Raw genomic sequence first — 23,631 nt, 5'->3', positions numbered from 1 at the left:
TATATATATATATATATATATATATATATATATATATATATATATATATATGCCAGTGTCACTGAAACGCGGTTTGTGCCTCTGTACTCGCCGTAAGCAGCTGATATGCAGGTCAAAGGGCAGTCCGGTGCAGCAGACAAGATGGATGTCAACCAGGCAAAACAAGAGCATCTGCTCGCTTTAAAAGGTACTGCGGATGTTTACTTCTCTGTCGGAGTACCGAGACCACAGCTGAATGTCTGGACAATGTTGCTGTTCGTTCATAAATATCGCTGAAATCCTCGCTGTGCTGAAGCGGTCATCTGCTAGCTGCTAATGCTAATCATTTCTGCAGAGCACAGAAGAGACTGAATCTCTAATCTAACGTTATTTCACGTCATTACGTTTGTACGTGAAAACAGAGTAAAACATGTTTCGTAAAAACAGTCAATTTATTAATTATGCGTCTAGTAATTTTAAAATTAAAGTTGTCCTCTAGTAAACAAATGACAGGTACTGTTTTGTATTATCCGACAAGCAGATCTCTGTCTTTATTGAGTTTCTTATTGAATTATCTTTTTGAATTTCAATCTGGCAAACGTATGAAGATTAACATTTGATTTTATTCATGACAATCATTTTCATGTTTGCTATCTTTGTACATTTAGTATATTAGACAAACTACTGTACATTGTCAACAAATAAGCACTTAAAAATGTTACATTTTGCATAAATAAAATTATGCCTTTTTTTACCTTTTAATATTTTCGTTATAGATTTAATCCTTATTAAACCCTGCTAGTTTAATTTAATTTGTGATACACAACCATCAAAACAGGCTGACATTAATACATGTCATTTTATTATTATTATTATTATTATTACTATTATTAAATAAATGTTCTATATTTAGTTTCAGGAATATTTAAGCTTTGATATTTAGTATTTTCAGAGCATGTCATGATGCTAGACAATACTCAAATCAAAACGATGCACCTTTATTTCTTTATAAAAACACTAAATACATACACACATGTAACAAGAATGGATGGCAGATTGGTGTCTAACCATGTCAGCATTTACAGTGTGTGTGTGTGTGTGTCCATATAAGTTTCTTTCATTCCAATGAAGAAGATAAAAAGTAAATACTAATTATATTTTGCACCCAAAATAAAGATATTAGTTTACATAATAATTGTGTGTGTACTGTGTATATTTGTTATGTATATACAAATACATACACATACAATATACATTGAAATATGTACATATATTTACATCTACATATTTATATTCACATTGTGTGTGTGTGTGTGTGTGTGTGTGTGTGTGTGTATATATATATATATATATATATATATATATATATATATATATATATATATATATATATGTGTGTGTGTGTGTGCTCGTGCATGTATTTGTGTTTATATATGCATAATAAATATAGACAACGCACATATTTTATGTGCCAAAAACATTAATATTAAAAACTTCAATTAAATGACTTAAGACCACCGGATTAACCACAATTATATGCACAGATGAAGCTAAACATCATATCAGTCTTATAGTACAGAATGCAGAGTATTATGTCTTTGTGGTTTTCATTACTGTATGGCATCTAGCTACATACAGGTTCTTGATTTAATGGTCATCAAAATCATTACAGAGTGCAAGCAGTCTCATGCAGTCCTGCAACAACGACGTATTATTAGATCTTCTGATCAGACTCAGGGGCATGTAGATTCAGGAATACATTGAACGACTTACTATTGATACTCCTGTGGGCCTTAAATAAATCTAAGTATCGTAAGACTTTCATATTAAGAGTCTCTTATGTTTCTCTCTCCAGTGATGCGGCTGACCAAACCTACACTTTTTACAAACATGCCGGTGACGTGCGAGGACCGAGATCTTCCAGGTACAATCCAGTGAGGTTTACGTGAATTCGAAGAAAAACGGAATGCAGGAATAACTTCACAGTTAATTACATTAAAATGAAACCCAAACTGTTCACTATGAAGGGCACTATACTCTAGTACGCCTTGCAACAAACATGCTTCATGACAAATGAAGAGCAAATCAAAGGGCCGGCTTCGACCTGCTGCTCTGGCTCAGGCATCTCTGCTCGGTTGTTGCAATGCAACTCATCAGTATCGAGCTTCTCTGAAAGCTATTAGCGTCAGCTCCGGGGTGTAACTCCTCCCCAGCGAGGCGTGTGGTGGAGCGGTGGCTTGCAGTGTTTGTTTTCCTCTGCAGGTAGCCAGTGGCTCTGAAAGCCGATCTCCGGCAGCAGCGCTCCAGTGCTTCATGTCGCTATGACAGTTCTGAGTAGCACTTCTATATATAAAAGGAGCTGAAATATGTTCCCCTATAAATCAGCGTGAATGAGAGCGTGAGGTTGGAAACATGAAGTGACCTGGAGTTATGCTTTTCGGCATAAACAGTCAGCCGAAACACGGTTTGTTTGGTAACTGCTCATAATTTGATGATTTATGCACGTCGATGTTTGATTTGTCGTACGGGAGATGGAGATTTATACATGTTGGCCATGTCAAAAATGGCTTCCTAAGCATAAATAAGAGGCAGATAAAAGGATCTATTGATTTAGACGTCTAGAGTGATCGACTGTCACTCAGGAGGTTTTACAGCTCAGCATATCACATGTCTACAGGTGATTTGTTTATACGACTCATGAAAGACGACCCATCGACCGTAAAGGGGGCAGAAACACTAATCCTCGGGGAAATGCTCACTCTGCCACAGAACTTTGGGTAATGTTTGTTTAATAAAATCTAATTATATGCATATTGGTAATCGAAATGTTTCTGAATTAGTTTTGGGTTTGGTTACGAGTTCGTGGCACTTTCCACAAACGTGGTACACTTTAATATTGCCTGTAAAATGATGTTATTTGTAATAAGGACTATAATCGGGTTTGTTTGAGTAGCTTAATCTTTTTTTTAAATCATTAAATGTCTGTATTCTCCATCCCAAATCAGAATATTAGTGATTTTTCAGCAAAATAAAGCTAGAAATTTGCAAAAGAAACTATGCATTTGTTGTAGTAATATAAATTTTCCTAAAATTACAAAAAAAAAAAAAAAAAAAAAAAAAATATATATATATATATATATATATATATATATATATATATATATATATATATATATATATATACATATATATACATGCATATATACACATATATAATTATTTTTAATTATTTTTATTTATTTTTATTCAATTCAACTTTGTCCATAAAATAATATTAACAATATTAGATTTTTTTATTATATTAATGTTGAAATTAACTTTTAAGTATATATAAAAAAAGCATTTTTTATTGTTAATAATTGCAAATGTCAACAATTGCTTTTACCATGAAAATAGCCTAAATAGCCTGCTAATATGGCATTATATGAAAATGTACTACTACTGCTGCTGCTGCTGCATCTAATGTCAACAAATAGAGCATTGTTGCAAAATGTTACCAAAAATAGCAAAATGACAGAAGTGATGTATATAGACATCTCAAACATTACATGAAAAGAATAGAAATAATCCAGCTGGTGTAATATTTCAGCTGACCTCCTGAGGTGTATTTTCTGCGGGTTAAGCACCTCGCATTCTGTGTCCTATTCATGGAAAGTGCCACATGTCCATCTGAATATCTCAGCGCTCCAGCGATTCGAAATATGCATTCTCACCATTTCCTGTACAGAAATATTTTCCTTGGCGAGACCTTCTCCAGTTACATCAGCGTGCACAACGACAGCAATCAAGTGGTCAAGGATATTCTTGTAAAGGTAACGGCTCGTGGGAAGCGATAGAGTGTCTTCTGCAGTTGTGGCAGCTGTTTTGTCTCACTGCTATCCCATGATTCTCTCCTCTCCCAGGCGGACCTGCAGACGAGCTCCCAGAGGTTAAATTTATCGGCTTCAAACTCGGCCGTTTCGGAGCTCAAGCCCGAGTGCTGCATCGATGACGTCATCCATCATGAGGTCAAGGAGATTGGGACGCACATGTACGTGACTTTAGATGGTCTAAACGTTCAAAGCCTTTAGCTCTTAGTAACGTAATGCAGCTATACACCAGTGTTGATATTTATATTAATTAAGTGTTAAATAAGTCATTTAAATCAAACTGAAATGAATTGATGCACATTAGTGTAATAAAGGTATATGACAATAATATGAAATTAAATTTTTTGGAATCTAGTATTGTTATTGTTAATGGAAAGTATTTAAATTAATTGTAGTAGGTTGGGTAGAGCTGAAATGCATAGTATGTGAAAATTTTGAAAGGCTGATGCTTGAAATATATATAGTACCAATTAACTAAAACTGTAATAAAAAATAAAATGAAAGCCAAACAAAAATCTAAAAAACTATAAAAAAATATAAAGAAAAATACAAAAGCACGTAATTAAATTACAAGAATATATACTGAAATTAAATAGATAACTGAACGTATAAAATAAAATGCCTTAAAATTTTGCCCCCACATTTTGTTTCTGCCACTGATTAAAAAAAGGAAAAAAAAATATTAAATTTATTATTTATTAAACATTTATTCTTTTTCTTTTTTTTCTCAGAATATAAACTCTCAATTCTGACAACATATCAATGTTTTTCCCCTCAGAATTAGACTTTATAACTCACAATTGCGAGAAAAAAAGTCAGAATCACAAGTTTCTAATATATCCCAATTCTTACTTTATCGCTTAATTCCGACTCTATAGCTCCCAAAAAACCTATAAAGATGCGTGACGCGTGACGCGTGTGTCTAAAGAGCTGTTGTCCTCACCGTATTCGGTTGTCGTCTGATTCCAGCTTGGTCTGTGCCGTCAGTTACACCACTCAGACCGGGGAGAAACTTTACTTTAGAAAGTTCTTCAAATTTCAGGTGAGTTTATTTCCTCCTCTGCTCACTCATTCCGCGCTGTGATTGGACGCCGGCTTCGCGCATCACTCGTAAACCATTTCGCACAGAGCCGAGACTTTTAATTTACACCGAAGCTTGACATTTGACTGCTCTGTGCATCAGGAGATAGTCAGCGGAGTGTTGTACTGAAGAACCGAAGCCGCGTCATTAAACGCGGTCTTGGGTTGTGTGATAAATTGATTTTCTATGGATTCTCTGGAGCTGGAATCAAACTGCGGCTCAAACTTCAGTTTTAACTCTATTTTGAACCAGGTTCTCAAGCCTCTAGATGTAAAAACCAAATTCTACAATGCTGAGGTAAGTTATATACATTTATATATGTGCATTTCTAACGTTTAGAGAATTATCCATAAGCAAACGACACGCTTATTGTTTATTGTATTTTTCACGGCCGTACCGTTTATAACCTTCTTTTCCGCACTGCCTCGCTGCTTCTCAAATAATTCATAGTGAGGCTACGCTTTTTAAGAACCCATTTTTATACGTTTTCATTTGATATCTCTTTTGTAAGTAGTGTACGTGTGTTTCATTCATAATTAGTTGTTTCGTTCACGTTTACGCTGTCTCAAAAAGAAAACTGACATTGTCATTTTCTGGTGCATGTAACCTCCACTTCTCTAATGTTTATTTTTGTGTTTTGTTCCTCCATTAGAGTGACCTCAGTTCAGTGGTAATTGTTTTCCCTTCTCATTGCAACTTTTTTTTCCCAGCATAACCTGTTTCTTTCCTTCTCTTAAGTCTTTTGAAGCAAGCAAGAGGAAAATATGAGAAAAGTATAGTTCAATAGATTCATGAATTGTTGTCTTTTTTTTATTATTGCCATAACCGTTATTAGATAAATGTTACTTTATCATTTGGAAAGATTTTGGAAAGGTTACACTATCTATAACAGTAGGCTAAATATGTATTTAGCTATTAATGTTTAATTTATATTAATATTAATATTAATTAATCGCTCAAGTGGCCGAGATGACACCAGCAGAATTTAAAGAAAAAAAAAAACATTTATTTTTACACAATAATTTCTAAAAATTCTAACCTAATTCTAATTCTAATTTTTGTACTTTTAATTTTAGTGGAAAATAGTTCAAATTTTTTTACTGGCCAAATAAATGCTGGCAATCTCAAGAAAAGAGTCTTTTTCTCCTGTTTTCCTCGGCTTGTGCTTTTTCTTCACCGCTTACTCATCTGACCAGCGCTAAACTAAATCAATTATACATGTCTGACTCTGGAGAAAACAGATATTCGCTTTTGTTTTCTTAGACTGGGAGAAATTGATTCGACGGATTTAAAACGTTTCTCATACCTCCATGTGCACTCTCTCGTATTACATTAGTATGAATTATAATGGTGTGAAGAGTTTCCTCTTCTGTCGTGTTCTAGTCCAATTGCGAATGCATCTTTTCAAAATATATATATATTTTTAAGTATTGAATTAATCAGGCTTGGCATGGGATCTTTGCTTGACGCTGTAACAGTAACAATACTTCTGTCAAAAGGTGCTGTTGATCCACAGGCATGAACTAACCTCCACTGTAAACCGAACTCAAGAATAATACTAATCTACCGGCCGGAGATCAACTGGGCAAACAGCTGCTATATTCGTATTTGTCTCTCTGCAAAACAAATTTCACTTCAACTTGTCTGAAGAGCTTGGTTTGATGGGCCTCATGCAAAGACTTGACTCTAGAACCGAAGTTATGTCTTTTGTGGTAAAAGCAGTTCATTTATTTTGCAAGTCTTTACATGTAGCCCTTCGCTCCAGGATAGTGTGTATAAAACATAAATGTACATACAGTACAGTGCTGCATGAAGTCTTAGCAGGGCTGAATAAATGATTGGATCTCAGCAGCCGGTCTAATTTGATGCTTTTGACCTCTGACCTTACAGACGGATGAGGTGTTTCTAGAGGCGCAGATTCAGAACATCACCACATCCCCAATGTTCATGGAGAAAGTCTCTCTGGAACCGTCTATGATGTACAACGTCACGGAGCTCAACAATGTGTCCGCTGGCAGTGACGGGTAACCATTGGCCACCGTTCGTCCGTGTGTTTGTGATTCGTGCCATTGTTCAAAAGACATGAGTACTTTTTTTTAGTAAGGATGCATTAAATTGATAAAAGACATTCGTTACAAAAATATTTATTTTTGAAATAAATGCTGTTCTTTTGAACTTTCTTTAAAATCCTCGAGCAGCAAATATTATAATAATTTCTGAACGATCATATGACACTAAAGACTGGATTAATGATTCTAAAAAATTCAGATTTGATCACAGGAATAATTTTTTTTTATTGTAATAATATTTTAGAATATTACTGCATGTTGCAGCCCTGGTGAGCATATCATAGATTTATTTTAAAAACAATTTACTGACTCCAAGCTTTTGAACAGTAGCGTAGATACATGTGTACAGTGTATTGTTACAGAAAATGATTTTGATTTATGTTCCCTCACATTGCAAAAATCATGTTTGTAGTAATGCAATAGCAATGGATGCCTTCGGGGCAAGAAATTGCAACGTCATGTTTTAACACGAGATTAGACAAAATGACTTCCTTTAAAAAAACACGAGCTCCACAAACTATGTTTTTCTTAGCACTTTAGATGATCTTGTCCCACAGACTTGTACTATAAGTGTTTGTTTTATCCATCTTACTGTTCGTGAATTAGCGAGCCATTTTCTGGGTACGTGTGAGGGAGGAACAAGACAGAACGAGAGTCCTGTTGCCTACAAATATTCACTGAATGGTAAATGCAACAGCACTTATTGACATTGTCCTTCCGTCTCTGCAGCGAGTCCACGTTTGGGAAGATGTCGTACCTGCAGCCGTTGGACACGAGGCAGTACTTGTACTGTTTGAAGCCCAAGCCGGAGTTTGCGGAGAAGGCCGGGGTCATTAAGGGTGTGACGGTGATCGGAAAACTAGACATTGTTTGGAAAACCAACCTTGGGGAGAGAGGACGTCTACAGACCAGCCAACTCCAGAGAATGGTGCGCTGACTTTAGAGTGGATTTAAAACACAGAAAAAAAAAGACGAATCACATTTTATCAGACACATACACACACACACACATAAGGAACTCTTACACTAAAAGTGAAAGTAATGGCTGAAGGAATTTAAAAATAAATGATATATTTCTTGTAAATTTGAAGTAACACATTTGTAGTAATCTGGCTCTACCCTGTTCCAGGCTCCCGGATACGGCGACGTCAGGCTTTCTCTGGAGCTGATCCCAGACACGGTCAGTCTAGAAGAGCCCTTCGACATCACCTGTAAAATCACGAACTGCAGGTGAGAGCGCAGCTGCGAGTCTGTCCTCGTGATGGTTCTGTAAGCGCTGGGTGTTAAGCGCCGGTTTGTTTGTGGTCAGTGAGAGGACCATGGATCTGGTGCTGGAGATGTGTAACACTCGCTCCGTTCACTGGTGCGGGGTGTCAGGCAGACAGCTGGGAAAACTCAGCCCCAGCGCTTCCCTCTCCATTCCTCTCAAACTACTGTCCTCCGTCCAGGGTTTACAGGTACGTCAAACTCAGGCATCATCAGGGCCAGCTTTCTTCATGCATGTACAGCAGAGGCGAGATGTAAAAGTTAAAGTGCCCCTATTATCATATTCATCTTTCGCTTTCGGGAGTCCCCGGCATGCATGCAAGGTCAAAAACACTTTCGTTGTATTATTATATGCATTTGTTTGTAACTTTGTGTGATGTTAATCTGCGCCGATCGGTGCCTTTCATAAAGAAGATAACACCAGTCATTTAGCTTCTAAAACGAATAAACATATAAAGGGCTGATCATTTAGTTTATAAAAAATACATTGAGCTTTTTCACAGTGTCTTGTTAACATTTGACAAGTATTCGTATTGAAAAATTCAGTATATTTTTAAAAATGGCACTTTGACCAGTTATATGACTTCCTGTAGAATTTAACTGAATTCTAATTTAATCTGTCCTTTAAAGGGATAGTTCATCCCAGAAACAGAACCCTCAAGACCTTCGTTCATCTTCAGAACGTAGCTCAGGGAAGAAGAACGGTTTCTTCTGTTGTCTTTGCACAAAAAGATCATTTGCGTATCGTCACAAAACTGAAGTTTAGCTACCGTCATCACATCCTGTTATACCGATGCGTTTACTATGTTTCTGGACCCAGATGGCTCTGATTTAATCGTAAATATCTTGTTTAGCGTTTTGAAGATGAACGAAGGCCTTACGGGTTTGGATCGATGACTGGATAAGCTCTGGCTTGTTTTAGCAAGTGTCCGTCGACCCTTTAAAGATTTAGGATTCTCCCAAAGGAGCAGTGTTTAAAAAAAAGAAAACTTGGCATATATATAATACGAAATGAAACAACAAGTATCAGTATCGTATTTTCTGTTTCAGAGCATATCAGGACTGCGGCTAACGGACACCTTCCTGAAGAGGACGTATGAATATGATGACATCGCACAGGTCTGTGTGGTGTGTCCTTACACCAGTCCAGAGAGCTGAAACCCCGTGGCATTTTGCGCTGTCTGTGTCAATGGACCAACTCCCATCTGTTCTGCATCTATTAATATAACACCTTCTGCTCTTTACCTTTACGCTTGTTGTTTTAAGATGTCATTTTTAAGGCCTTAATGGTGATTTTAACTGTCGGTGTAAATAAAAAAAATGAAATATGTGTATTAAAGAGTCGCTAAGGCTTCCTGTACGAAAGCAGGCTGTGCGAGGAGACGTTTCTTCTGGGCAACAACCACGCCGACGTCCCCGGGATTGATTTCAAGACACATTTATTAACATTATTTTTTGACAAAAACATCATACTGCTCTGTTTTATGAGCGTATTACATAAGCTTCGATCACTCATCTGACCGCGAATATCAGATTATGGAGCATGCAAAAGAAAACGGCAAACGGTGAGATTATGAATATGCTTATTGTAGCAGTATTTCATGACTGGTGAATCAAACGGATATAGTGATTATCACACACAAATGTCTCTTGTTCCTAAAACGAACAGAATATATAGTAAAAATAATCAGAGTATGCGTTAAAGGGATAGTTCACCCAAAAACTACAATTCTGTCACCCGTCTTCACGATCGCCCAACACGAGTGAATCGTCTTTTAAGAACCGAACTATCCCCAAAAATGTCCTTTGATATTAATAACCATGGCCCCACATCTAGTTAATAGGCACAAATGTATGATCAGTCATTCGTTTAGTAAAATAAACTCAACTCTGATGTGTTGTTACCAGCTACATTCATAAAGAGAGGACTGAAACGTTATCTACACAGACAAACACAAAGAAACCTCACTCGGGTATTAAGATAATGTTCTCTGTGTATTAGGTGATTTTTAAATGTGTTTTTCCTCTTCTCGTCTGATGCTTCCGTATAAAGTGCCATGCCCTCCGTCTTCGGGTTTCGACTACGATAGAAGAATGATTAAAACGATTGCACTCACGACTTCTCTCCACCTGCCCTCCTTCGGTTCCTGATCCTGTACAGAGCGGAAAAGACACGGAGTCATCGTTTTTATAATTGAACATTTGACAAGAGGCGTGAAGGTAATCTGACAATGGTAAAAAGTACAGAGCCTTGCGGCAAAAGAGGTATCGCTAGCTACTGTTCGCAGAAGTACAGAGCAACCCCAGAAGATGCGAACCGCTCATTAGCAAGAAGAAGTACAGAGATGATCCTCTACAATCTGGGACTGATTAGATAAAGATGAACCTTTACCAAATTGACGGAAAGGCTAAAGTGAAATGCAGCGCCGTGGCTTGCGTGAAGAAGTCACGGCTTGCATTTTTAAAGCTCAGGAGCCTTAAAAATGGCTTAATAGGAGCACTTTGGGCGTCTCAGACCTGCCGGGATCAGGAGTGTTCCTCAGCGCTGCCGCTGAAAGAGCGACTCCGGATGTGGTTCCTCAGCTGCTCGATCAGTTCTGGATTCTGCTGCTGGATCTGCTGGGCGAACTGCTGTCCGCTGAGAGAAACGACAGCACACAGAACATCTCAAAGGCGCGGCGTTTGGTTCTTAAAACCGCTGGTGTAGCACATGTCAAGTCAATCAAACGTCAAAGAGAAGACGCTCACGCTTCAATGAGACTGGATATGTCAGATAGTCCTCCGACGCCGGCCGCAGGTCCCCCCACCGCGTTAGACATCATGCCCGACATGCTGGGTTCGGAGAGTTAATCACAAACACGCCGTGCCATGAGATTTCTTTAGTGTGCTTGACCTATATTAAAAGCTACCCGCTGTAATTATGCCTGGAAACAAAACTCATTTTTTATACTTCAAGCAAGTGCGGCTAGTATGTTTAAGATGTGTGTTGATCAATGTTTGTAAGTGAATAAATGTAAATAAAATCTGTGTTGGATTAAACTTTGTCCATAAGTAGTTTTTCAAGCTTAAATATATATATATTACAGGGCTAAAGTCTTACTGATTATGAATGGCACTTAGAGAAAATGGTGACAAATGTTTCTCTGTTTAGTTTTTTTTGGATAAACTATCCCTTAAATTGATAAAAGTATACCCCAGAAATTCACAAAGATGAAACTTACAGTTGCTGCACCTGCTGGTTTTGCATCACACTGGCGGCCTGAGGCGAAAAGAGAGTGTTTCAGTGGTTATAAACGTCGAATTTAGTCTTTCAGTCGACGTTTATTATTTTGAAAACTTATCAAAACCGATTTTTAGTAGATATATACACTTCCGCTTGATTTGTTTTGGAAAGAATGATGAAGCATGCCGCTCCGAACCTCTAAACCTAAAAGCACATCCAAAGCCAGCTTCTACTTTGTGCATTTAGGTCTTAGTTCTTTTTCTGAACGTGTCCCATTTTCTAAAAAGAAAGGCCTCCAGCCGACTGGCCCTTTAACTCCGCCGCGGGATGCTTTCCAGACGGATGAAAGGGGTCGCGGGGCCGATTTACGACCCTTTTCATAAATACTATTAACAGAGAAATGCAAAACCACTTGCGCGTACCATGCTAATGAAAGCGGGGTTATTGATGAGGCTGGCCATGTCAAAGCCCAGTCCTGTGGCCGTCTGCAGGAAGACAACACGTAAAAGCTAATGTTAGGAGTTATTACTGGCTAGCTCTCATATTTAATTACTCAACTGGGATACTCAAGATACATTCATAAAATACCAAGATAGACTGACAGTCTTGATGGGACGGATCAGATTTAAATGCACCGATCTAGATTTGGCGAGCGAGCAGCTTCTACTCACGGGGCTGGATGCTTCTTTTTGTTTCTGCTCTGCGATCTTTAGGTTGGATTTGTAGGTGTCGTTTTCAGGATCTAACACCAGAGCTTTATTAAAGTAAGAGATCGCCTCGGGGTACTTGCTCATAGACGTCAGGGCCAATCTAGAATAATAAAGATGAACAACTGTAGTATACTGGGTACAGTTAAACAGTTAACAGTTCATTTTAATTGTTCCTAACCACTGCAACATTTTTTGTCATTAGTTGCCATTGCATCATTTTTCATCTAATATTTATGCTTATATTTATTAATGTTTCTATTAGAAATTTTTATACTATACCTACTATTTCTAAACAGTTATTTCTATAAGCAGTTATTTACTAATATTTTAAATTAGCATTTGTTTTGGTACTTTTAATTGTATTTTTCTTATTTTTTTTTGTTTATTTTAATTTTATTAAATTCGTTAAATCCAATATGAACGTTGTTTACTTAACATTTGCGTGTATTTATTATTTATATCTAAATACACGCACATACAACGTATCTGTGAATACACGAAAATATATATTCATATAATTTTGATCATATACGAATAAGCATATTTTTCTGAAATAATTTTTTATATTTTCATTAGAAGCATATACGGTACACACATGATTCATGCAAACAAAAAACCTATTTTCGATACGATTAATCAAACTTCAATATTTAGCTTTCGTATTTTTTATTTCAGTTTCAGTGATTTAAATAACCGATTTGATTTTATTTGTAAAACAGTCTCCAATTCCGCGTTTCATTTAAGCTAATGTTTTGTGTTTTGCATATTTTCAGTTTTGCTTTAGCTATTTTAAAAGCATAATAAAAGTCTCACCCCATCCTGCCGTAAGCTTTACTGTAGGACGGGTCGATGGCGATGGCTCGCTCGCAGTCTCCCGTAGCCTCGGTGTAGTTCCCCAGCTTGCTGTGTGCCGCGGCCCTGAGAGAAGCATCCCAGCAGTCAACACCAGACGTCAAAACACACGTCTCTACGACTGACACGTCCTCACCTGTTACAGTAATACACCGCATTTCTTTGGTCCAGCTCGATGGCTTTCGTGTAACAGTCCACGGCGCTGCTATAATTCTCCTCTTTCATGTGGTTATTCCCTGATAATGTGGAAAGACAACAGCGTGTGAGCGCTACGATACACGCACCTCGTTCATCAGTTAATCATCCCGTTATTGATTGCACCGTTACAGTGAACAAATGTGACGACAGACGCCGTTTAGATACGCATAGTGCATTCATTTTCAGTCTAAATACAGCTGGGAAGTGTGACATGCCCTCGTTCTTCAGCTGCTCGGCTCTCTCGATGTCCTCCGGAGACGGAAACGTCTCAGGTAATGAAACAATGTCGTTCTGCAAACAACAATCGGACAAGGGAATCTCGCCTGATGCACAGTATATAAAACAGTACTGAAAGTCACGAGAGAAAAACAGGTCGGGCTACTTTGAGGAGGGAGTTGAGGAATATCTCTCTCAGCGGCTGAGGGGCGGCGAGGTGGTAGTCGCTGGAGCTGATCTTGAAAGTCGTCTCCAAGCACTGCACCGCAACTGTAGATGGGAGAGAGCGCTATAGATCATATGGTTCATATTTAGAGGTCACTTCTCAACCAGAAAGAGTGCCACTGCTGGGCTCATATGAGGGCGTGTCCTCAAAAATGGGCACTTTTATGAAAACTAACTATAAAGTCAAATGTAATCTGTAAAGCATGCCAAATGTCGTACTGTGATGTTATGATCTACTGGGATATGATTAAATGCATGAGCATACTTTTCTGAAATACACACGTGTGTATTTATATATACATAAAAATATATACACACATATACACACACACATATATATATATATATATATATATATATATATATATATATATATATATATATATATATATACATATATATATGCTATGTAAACAAAAACTTTTATTTTGGATTGACAGCCCTAGAATATTTAATATACATTTTTATGGTGTGAAGCGTACCTTAAAGTGTACGGGCTGAATGCATTGACATTTATGATAAAATGCATGTTTTTAAAAATGTTCTTAAAATATATCATAATATCATTTATTTTATGGTAATTACTCATTTGTAATCATAAAGTTACCGTTTTGTACATTTATATATATATATATATATATATATATATATATATATAAGCTTTAACATATTTAATATATATATATATATATATATATATATATATATATATATATATATATATATATATATATATATATATAAAATATACTTTTAAATGAAATTGGCGGTTAGATTATAAAAATATTAATATTCTTTTCTATAACAGTACTTCTTTAAACATAAAGAATTCAAATATAAGTAAAATAATGGTTACCACCAAAACCATGCAGCTAATCTGATAAATCAGGCCCATATATATTTCTTATAATAATGATGATGTCATTAAAAGAGTTTGTTGAGGTGGTTTAAAGTCCCTTTCATCTGACCAAAATCTCAGCAGCCAGTCCCAGAGCAAAAAAAAAGGCCCCTGACTCTATGTTTTAAACATCAGGTCGACCTACCTTCCAGACTTTCCTGTTCATCTGAATTCAGCGAGCCACAGTGAGTCTGATCTCTGAGGAACTGAACGATGGAGTATGCCAGGCGCTTTTCCACTGCCATTTTGTCTGGGGAAGAAACCCGAGGAAAGATTTGTTGAAAAAGCTCCTTTTTAACTGAACATCAGAGGAAAACCCGGCGAGGATGGGTCAGCTGAAAGAGCGATAACCATGCAACGACAGGCCGGGAGAGACAGCCTTTTCCACTTCCCAAATATCCAATAAAACATGCTTTATGAACTGTCGTGCTTGTCGGCACATCCCGGGAAAACCGACTTGACAAACGTTCAATTGCGAGCGCATTTATACGCGTCGTGTCGTTGAGGGGTTAATTACGTAACATTCATCTTTCAGTTACTTCACAAGCTTCTGCTCACCAAAGCCATATTGATGAAATGCATAAATGCGTATTACAAAGTACGTCGTTTCACGCAGCTGTGACACATAGAGCGCGATTCGTGGATAAATAACACGAGCCGAAACGCTTATGATGCACTTATGATGTAATGTTGACAAAGGACTCGGAATTTCGTCTAGGTATGTGTGACAGTGACCCGCGCCTCGCAGATGGTTGATGTTTACATCGGTTTGCTCGGTTTGCTCGCGGGAGGCTGCGATGGCTGAACGCATTCGCAGTTTAATTCACGGAGTGAAGGAGAAACCTCTGCCGGCGTCGGTCTCCGGTGCTCTTCGGGACCCCCGCGTTTCACATTCGGCGCAAAAATAGCGATAAGATTATATATTCTCGAGGATGCTGTGCGCGCCCCCGCCCACCTACCTGGAGAAAGAGGCTGCAGCGCTCGCGCCAGACACAGCGTCGCGTCAGACTGACGCTCTGTACTGCGCATGCGCCGCAGCTGCGCCGGAAACCGATCGGTTCCAGTCAATATTATATATGAAAATTATGTATATATATTTTCATAACTGACTCTGATTCAACCGCCTTATATTAACTGGTTTTCTGCATAGATTGGTCGTGAAATTTGATTTGATTTTCACAAATATCAACAAACACAATATTTTTTATTCCATAAAACATGGTTTAACCAGTCATTACTAATTTTGAGATGATGTTTTTGGTACTTATATTTGCTGTGTGTGTAGGAAATGACATGCCAGACTCTGCACCACTGGTGTGCCACAAGGTTCTATGCTCGGCCCTCTGCTATTTAGTTTGTATATGATCCTCTTGGAAAGATTATTAGTTTTAAAATATCTTATAATTGTCATGCCGAATGTCCTTGGAGACATACTGTCCCTTCTGCAGAATCGTTCTGCCCTTGACAACATTTACTCAATGGATTGATTAGAAGTCTAGAATGCAGCTGCATGACTTTTGACTGGGAACAGCAGGAGGTGGCTTAAGGCCCTGGTTGGTTTAGGAGTGCATTTTAAAATTTTGGTCATTATTTATAGAGCCAGGATCTATTACATGCACACTCCCCTGTCTGTTCTTTGAGGTGCTGTAGCTCCAAGGCTTTAAAACTCTTCTTCGTATCATTGAGAACTGGGTTCTGTATATATATATATATATATATATATATATATATATATATATATATATATATATATATATATATATATATATATATATATTATTTTATTTTATTATTTTTTTTTTGACAGCACCCTTATTTTACACAAGTGACATTTTTAGATGTTGGAGACGTCGCCACGGGTCTTCTGGAATCTGGATATTATTGATAATAATATCAATATATTTAATGATTTAAGTATTTATTATATTATTTATTTTCTCAATTATGTAAATGCTAAAATTAAATAATTAGGCTATGTATATGTGTCCGTGTCCCCTATTATATATGGAATTTCTTTTTCCTTTGGTTACAGGCTTTAAAAAAAAAGACACAATAAACAAACCAGCTCATAAAAATCCGCTTAAACGAAGTTTCCTACTTTCAAATAAATTGAAAATTGAAATTAATGGTGCCCTTCTTTTGAAGTCGTTTTTCGCGTGGAAAACCAAGAGGACAAAACTGATGTCACCGTTATCTGTTTAATATCCCTAAACCGATCTTTCACCGCATTCTTTAATTGGCCAGTTCACTATCTCCCGCCTACCAGCGTCTACCGCGTAGCCAATCAGATCGCCCTGTCTGGATTACGTCAGGTTACGTAATTAATATTCACGCTCCAAGCCTTCATCGTAGTAGTAGTATTGGCTTTACGCTCGAGTGTGACGGTAGGACCTGCATCCACATTTTGCACGTTGCACGTATGAAACTAAAGGCATGAGATGTTTATCCTCGGCATTTCCGTGACACTTCTTAGAAGGTATCGTGAATTCTCTTGTTTAACGCACTTTACGCTGTGTTTTGCTGTGGTTCCGTTATTACTAATGCACTGTCAACCAACAGGATGAACCCCACTGGGCTCTCACAGACAAACTATAAACGCCTAGACTCACTCGGTCTTGTCTTACAAAGCGTTAGTACGAGAGCATATCTGGTTTTAGTCAGGTTATCTCATTAGCTTCTCTGAAAACTAGGCAATGCAACCTGCAGATGTGAAGCAGTGTAAGTGCAGCTCATGCAGATCAGGTTCGCATTCCCTATTCTGAAAGACATCTGAAAGTGTGTATCGTTAGTGCCGAAAACATCCACAGCACGCAGCCCCGCGCGGCGCTTGGGTTTCTCTTCTTTCAGTATTATGTATACAGTAATGTGTAGCTTTTCTTTTCTAAAGTTACCAGAGGCAAGCGCCCACGCAATGCACGGTGGTCAGTCACCGGCTCTTTCTTTAAGACACAGCAGAGTCATTGCATCCAAGCTCGAGATGACGCTTCAGAACGGACCGGTCGTGTCCGCCCACAGCTGCTCGAGCACGGCCCACAAGAACAACAAGCTGAGCTGGGACCTGACCCCAGAAGAGATCAGACATCAGACGCAGAGACTGATCCAGAGGATAAAACGAGCCTATGACGCTGTGGGCTCGGTGGACGTGGGGAAGGTGTGCTTGGAGAATACACTGCAAGTCATTGCAGATGCAAAGGCAGATTATGCCGGTGAGGGCCGGGACTGTAGCACGCACACAAGATGTTTTGGTGTTGTCTCATACACTGTGCTCCGTTTCAGCTTCACGCCACGTGTTGGACTTCCCTCAGTATGTCTCTCCGTGTAAAGAGGTGAGGTTGGCGAGCACCGAGGCTGACAAACGCCTGTCGGACTTCGATGTGGAAGTGAGCATGAGGCCGGACGTGTTTCTGAGACTCATAGCCCTGCAGGTACCCCTCTCTAAACTACATAATAATTCTCACTATTTTTAATTTAAAAAAATAGCTCTTGCGTAATTGTCCATTTTATTTCGTTTTATTTTATTTTTAATTTAATTTCAGTTTTTTCCGTATTATTTTTTGTTTTATTTAATTTTTAATTCAATTTTATTTTATTTATTGTACTTATGGTACAGTGAAAAGATAGCTGTAATAGGCTTTTGATTTATTTTTTGATTTAATTTAGATTATTTTGACATCCCCCATTTGATCGCCACAGCTTGATTTATCAGAGGAACTTCTAGCCCTCCATCCAAATATGTGCTCTCTCTGCAAAAAATAAATGATTAGGATGTCTGAATATACAGCGTTTATGCGACATTATGCGAACGTTTCCTGGATGATTCTTCATGTGACATTTCATTTTCTCACCATCATGTCGTTCCAAACCTATAATACTTTTGTACACAATTGAAGATGTTTTTTTTTTAACCAGAGAGATTTCTGTTCGTCAGAAAAGTTCATAAAGGCATCAGAAAAGAGCAATAACGTCAGCCTATCTTAACAAGACTTTGATAAATCTCATTGTTTCTTGTGTGTCATATTTGATGTGCTATATGCATGTACATTGATCATTGTTTATAATGTAATATAATTTCGAATGTCATATAAAATAGAAACTATAAATCTAAACTTTCTATGTGAATAAAATGGTATCTGGTCCTCATATACATCAGTTAATTTTCTGTGGACTTAAAGGATGAGCGTGTTTTATTCATAATAACCATATTCATACTACATGGTCAGCATGTGATTAAGAACGTTTTAAAAAAACCTTTTGGTGTAATAGAATGGAGGCACAGAGATCTCTCAGGGTTAATTAAAGGTATCTTTAGTTTTGAAGACAATTTAATTATTCATTTATTTGATTTATTTTATATTTGATTTAATTTAGTCTCAAGTTTCAAGTCAAAAGTAGCACCTGTGAGACAGTATGCAATATCGGACACAGCTGCAGCGTGATAAACTTTAAATAGAGTGACCGAAATCTCTCACGTTTCATTAAAGATATCTTTATTTGGATCTCAAAGATGAGCGAATATTGTTTTTCGATAAAACGAATGAGATTTCTTCCCCATTCAATGTCGTTTAAATGTTAAAAACCCATTTTTTATTATGTGGTTTAATTGGTTGAGCGTCTTGAATGAGTACGTGGTGCTGTTTTATGACTGGAGGTCATTACTATGGGGTCGCATAAGGTCATTAATCTCTGTCAGCACTCATCATTGGAGAACTTAATATCTGGGTCCTAAAAGGTTGGGTGACCCATAAAGTGAGGCATTTGGTTATGTTGGCAGAGCCCGTTTAGGCTTTTTCCAAAACAGAAATTCTGTACAGCTGATTTGCAAATTAAATTGGAGATCTCCGTTTGGTATTTCGCCATTTTATGCCGTTCTACTCCAATTTTACGAGGCTGTCCTCTTTCCGGGGCCTTTACCGCCTGTCTAATTGAGCTGTAAAGAAACGATCGCACCATTTCTTCTGAAGGACATTATGGCCTGTCCTCGTCGTGACCCTGTGGGAGACTCCATTCACAGGAAAGCATGTGACCCTAGTAGAGCGTTGTGCCTTGTGTGGGTTTGGCCTGATATCAGAGACGCAGCAGTAAACATAACTGCAGGCATTCACAGTGCGTGCCTCAGCGTTTCCCACTTTATCTTTATAGGAAAAACAATCCGGCAATTTATCGCCTGAGGCGGAGAGATTCCTGGGACGACTCATAAAGTTAGGGAAACGGAACGGATTGCACTTGTCCAAGGATATACAAGAAGTAGGTTTGCTCACTACAAACATGTATATGTGGATGCGTTTGGACAAACTATTAAAGCTTGCTGCTTAACTCCCACCTCCTGCAGAAAAGAGTGTTTATTTTTGCAAAAAGAAAATTTAGCAATGACAAAAAAAAAACATTATCTGTGAAATAATGTATGATAATAACAATAATGATAATAATAATGAATTTTAAATGGTAAATGTACATAATTTGATTGTATAATATTAAAATGATAAAAGTAAATCTGAATAAATAGCTATTCATTTTAAACAAGTAAATATTTATAACTTTGCAGGGTTTCTGTGGGTCTTCCCGTGGTGTACCTCAAGGTTCTGTACTTGGTTCACTTTTATTTCTGTACTGCCACTCTGTCAAGATCAGATAATGGTCTCAATTTTCACAGTCACACTGATGATATTTAAATTGATTTCACAGTTTGACCCCACTGAGTTTGTCTTACGCCTTTACATTGTTTCCTGTCTTCAAGAACTTAAAATGGAAGTCAGACATTTTTTTTTTTACAACTAAATGCAGACCAAACTGATTTTTTTTTTACTCTCAGCATGACGTCAACTACTGTGCAAAATGTGGGAGTACTGTTCAAATTTTGTTTTGATTCACATAAATAAAAAAATATATATATTAAAAAAATTTAAATCAAGGTGCATGGCCAAAATTGTTGGCGCCCTTGAAATTTTTCCAGAAAATCAAGTATTTCTCACAGAAAAGTATTGCATTAACACATGTTTTGCTATGCACAGGTCTATTCGCTTTGTTGGAACGAAGCAAAAAAGCTAAATTGACACAAAACTCCAAAAATGAAATAAAGAAAATTAAAGAAATACTTAATTTTCTGGAAAAATTTCAGGGGTGTGAACAATTTTGACCATGACGGTATATTTGAAATGAAGTCTTGTTTTATAAAAATATTTAGAGATAAAATATTTTAAAACAATATTTAGAGAGCTTGAACTTTAAAGAAGAACACCTGTTTGTCAGTGGCGCATAATAGAGTTATGTTTTCATTGGTATATATATTTTTTTTTTTTATTGTTTTCATCATAAACCCAAATTATTTTGATACATTTCTCAGAAAAAAAGACTTCCTATCTTTTGTTTAGAAAATTTTAGAAAAACAGACAAAAATACTATGATCTATATTAAGGTACAATACTTTCTCAAGTATTTTCAAACTCTGAAATATTGCTAATATAAGACCTTTACAGTCTTAGAGAGACCGTATGCATTCCTTTTAATTCATTCATTAAATGCTTTTTTTTTTTTTTTTAAAGAGTCTTACATTTACCAACATAAAGTCTTCAGAAAGCCAAAGGAAAGACTGAGCAAACAGATAAAAATGACAGATGAAAATGTAAAAAATGTAGTTAGTGATTGGTTTTGTTGCTCTTTTTTTACTCAGGAAATCAAGTCGATCTCGAAGCAAATAAGTGAACTCTCCATTGATTTCAACCAAAATCTGAATGAAGAAAACACGGTGCTGTTTTTCTCACATCAAGAGCTTGGTAAGCACGTTTATCTATAGTATAGCTTAACTGTTTTGGTGAATTTATCTTGCACGCAGTTTTCCTCTCTCTGTTCTCAAGTGGGTCTTGCAGAAAGCTACGTGAACGGTCTCGAGAAAACAGAAGATGGGCGGTACAAAGTCACCCTTGCTTATCCGCACTACTTCCCCCTGATGAAAAGATGTCACGTTCCCGAAACCAGGAGGAAGATGGAGATGGCCTTTCACAGCAGGTGCAAAGATGTAGGTTCATTTCGTGCATGCTTTCAATCAGACTTTGCATTCAGTTGAAGGGTTGCTCCAACCCAAAATGGCCATTCCCCATGTTGTTCCAAACCTGTAAAAGCTTCGTAACACAATTTAAAAAAAATTGTGACTGTCCCATTGACTGCTGAATAATTGAGACTGTCAGGATGCAGAAAAGTATAAAGACGTTGTCTGAATGGCCAATCTGTCATCAGTGGTTTAACCATAAAGTTATGAAAGTAGAAGAAAGGAAACTTAAAGCATCCAAAACGTTTCTGTTTTAGACACTGTGGAAAGGTACGTCTTGTACATTTCCGCTTTGATTTGTACAAACAGCGTACCTTACTATTGATTTTAACACAGAACTGTGCACGTAATGTGTTGGATGCCGTCTAAAATGGTGCTACCGTGACGTTACGTGTCAAAACATCGAATAAAATCTTTATTTTTATTTATTTCGTTTTTTTGGCAGTCACAAGCCTCCCGGGTTTCATCAAAAACAGCTTAAACAAAGCTTTCACGGGTTTGGAACGACATGAGGGTAAATGATTAATGAGACAATTTTGATTTGGGGGTGAAGAAACCTTTAAGCTTTGGAGGTTCTGCGTAACTGGAATGAATAAAGTGCCATGAAAATGAATCGTAAAAGTAGGATGCACCGTTAACGTTTGCTCGATGTTTCCAGGTGAACACTTCTATCCTGGAACAGCTGATTGAGTTGCGGGCAAGGCTCGCCAAACTCCTGGGCTTCAGCAGTCATGCCAATTATGTCCTGGAAATGACCATGGCCAAAAACTCAGAGAATGTGGCACAGTTTCTAGGTATGTTTCTTCTCTTTTTGTTTGCTTCAAGACCAGCTACTGCGTTGAGGCATGCACAGGTTAAGTCTGGAGTAGCAGTTTGGTGACCCTTGTCAACATGTTGTTAAAGTGACAGGATAGTTTTATGATGCTGTCTTCTGCCTGTGGTGTTGCAGAGACCCACCTCCTGGTTATTGGTTGCGTTCACCGCCGTTTAGGACTCTTTATTTTTCATTTTTACCATGTATTGACAGATATAATATGGGCAGTTTTACTGATGCTCATGCACTATACATATACGAACAGTGCTCAGTGCATTATCTGCAGTTACTGATTCCAAATGACACGACAAAAATTTCAATTAGTAACGTAATCCATTGCATTACACATTTTAGGTAATATAATCTGATTACTTTGTGAGTTTAATGAAAAGCTAATCGTAAAAAATACTTTTTGGAATCTGATCACATAATCTAGATTTCATGCAGTCAGCCCACCAAAGCGTTTTTTTGTCAGCTGAAAACGCCAAGTGTGTTTTGCTGAAAACATGGCAGACGCGTCGCGAATAAAATGTTACTCCAAACATTATATTTCACGACGATGTTATGGCGCTCGTATTGATAACAAATGAAAAAATATGCCAGCGGTGGGGAATGCAATACATTTTTGTTTGATTTCAGCAGTATTGTAGATATAGGCATCAGTGTCAGCCAATAAAAAACCACATTGGTTGATGAGACAAAATCGCTGAAGTTAAGTAGCAGCAGGAACATTAGGCAGGTGCTCATAGTGTTTTAGCCCATTGCCGTATGCTGCAGTTTTGCTCCTTTCTGCGTGATAATAATGTAACCTAATTGTTTTTGGTGCTCAATAGATGAGTTGTATAAGAGGTTGAGACCAGTGGGCGAACAGGAGCGGCAGTACCTGCTGTCACTCAAACGTGCTGACTGCGAGAGGCGGGGCTTGGGGTTTGATGGACAGCTCCACGCGTGGGACATGCCCTACTACATGAACCAGGTGGAACAAGTGAAGTTTGCGGTGGATAAGGACAAACTGATCGAGTACTTCCCTCTGGAGGTGGTGACCGAGGGCCTGCTAAACATCTATCAGGATCTCTTGGGTCTGAGTTTCCAGCAGGTGGAGGACGCTCACGTGTGGCACGACAGCGTCAAACTCTACTCTGTACAGGACTCTGTGACCGGAGAGGAGATCGGACAGTTTTACTTGGAC

The 23,631-nt window shown here is 37.7% G+C and overlaps 3 protein-coding genes across 12 annotated transcripts in view; 2 read left to right on the top strand and 1 right to left on the bottom strand.

Annotated features, from left to right (window-relative positions):
- The first annotated feature begins 68 nt into the window (after nucleotides 1–68).
- trappc13 (trafficking protein particle complex subunit 13) lies at nucleotides 69–9,599 on the top strand. Of its 3 annotated transcripts, XM_043250531.1 has the most exons (13): nucleotides 69–187; nucleotides 1,835–1,903; nucleotides 2,657–2,756; nucleotides 3,707–3,791; nucleotides 3,882–4,009; nucleotides 4,818–4,890; nucleotides 5,182–5,226; nucleotides 5,582–5,599; nucleotides 6,820–6,953; nucleotides 7,728–7,926; nucleotides 8,128–8,228; nucleotides 8,308–8,455; nucleotides 9,315–9,599. In XM_043250531.1, the coding sequence occupies exons 1-13, from the start codon at nucleotides 106–108 to the stop codon at nucleotides 9,420–9,422; spliced, it is 1,290 nt and encodes a 429-aa protein (XP_043106466.1). In that variant the 5' UTR covers nucleotides 69–105; the 3' UTR covers nucleotides 9,423–9,599. The 3 variants fall into 3 exon arrangements, with proteins under 3 accessions (XP_043106466.1, XP_043106467.1, XP_043106468.1); XM_043250532.1 differs by lacking the exon at nucleotides 5,582–5,599; XM_043250533.1 differs by lacking the exon at nucleotides 8,308–8,455.
- Nucleotides 9,600–10,288: 689 nt separating this feature from the next.
- Nucleotides 10,289–15,637, bottom strand: sgtb (small glutamine rich tetratricopeptide repeat co-chaperone beta). 2 transcript variants are annotated; one of them, XM_043250534.1, is made up of 12 exons: nucleotides 15,546–15,637; nucleotides 14,732–14,836; nucleotides 13,630–13,733; nucleotides 13,463–13,538; nucleotides 13,186–13,285; nucleotides 13,011–13,115; nucleotides 12,159–12,297; nucleotides 11,910–11,972; nucleotides 11,486–11,523; nucleotides 11,013–11,096; nucleotides 10,782–10,902; nucleotides 10,289–10,417 (listed from the first exon to the last, which is right to left on the bottom strand). In XM_043250534.1, the coding sequence occupies exons 1-11, from the start codon at nucleotides 15,613–15,615 to the stop codon at nucleotides 10,791–10,793; spliced, it is 996 nt and encodes a 331-aa protein (XP_043106469.1). In that variant the 5' UTR covers nucleotides 15,616–15,637; the 3' UTR covers nucleotides 10,289–10,417; nucleotides 10,782–10,790. The 2 variants fall into 2 exon arrangements, with proteins under 2 accessions (XP_043106469.1, XP_043106470.1); XM_043250535.1 differs by having other exon boundaries at nucleotides 15,430–15,548.
- A 1,289-nt stretch (nucleotides 15,638–16,926) lies between these two features.
- The window catches only part of nln (neurolysin (metallopeptidase M3 family)), an 11,896-nt gene continuing 5,191 nt past the window's right edge, over nucleotides 16,927–23,631 (top strand). The window contains exons 1-8 of one of the 7 annotated variants that reach the window (XM_043250255.1): nucleotides 16,927–17,062; nucleotides 17,474–17,792; nucleotides 17,863–18,011; nucleotides 19,726–19,830; nucleotides 21,254–21,356; nucleotides 21,438–21,598; nucleotides 22,287–22,422; nucleotides 23,276–23,631. The exon at nucleotides 23,276–23,631 is cut by the window's right edge and continues 11 nt beyond it. In XM_043250255.1, coding sequence (XP_043106190.1) covers nucleotides 17,498–17,792; nucleotides 17,863–18,011; nucleotides 19,726–19,830; nucleotides 21,254–21,356; nucleotides 21,438–21,598; nucleotides 22,287–22,422; nucleotides 23,276–23,631 — 1,305 coding nt within the window. In that variant the 5' untranslated portion in view covers nucleotides 16,927–17,062; nucleotides 17,474–17,497. Of the gene's footprint in view, nucleotides 17,793–17,862; nucleotides 18,012–19,725; nucleotides 19,831–21,253; nucleotides 21,357–21,437; nucleotides 21,599–22,286; nucleotides 22,423–23,275 lie in introns of all 7 variants that reach the window. The other 6 variants (XM_043250254.1, XM_043250256.1, XM_043250252.1 and 3 more) reach the window with 6 other exon arrangements.

The sequence above is a fragment of the Puntigrus tetrazona genome, chromosome 10, assembly GCF_018831695.1.
Source record: "Puntigrus tetrazona isolate hp1 chromosome 10, ASM1883169v1, whole genome shotgun sequence".
Taxonomy (NCBI): Eukaryota; Metazoa; Chordata; class Actinopteri; order Cypriniformes; family Cyprinidae; genus Puntigrus; species Puntigrus tetrazona.
The sequence above is the reverse complement of the archived record's forward strand: the minus strand, read 5'-3'. Positions and strand labels throughout refer to the sequence as shown.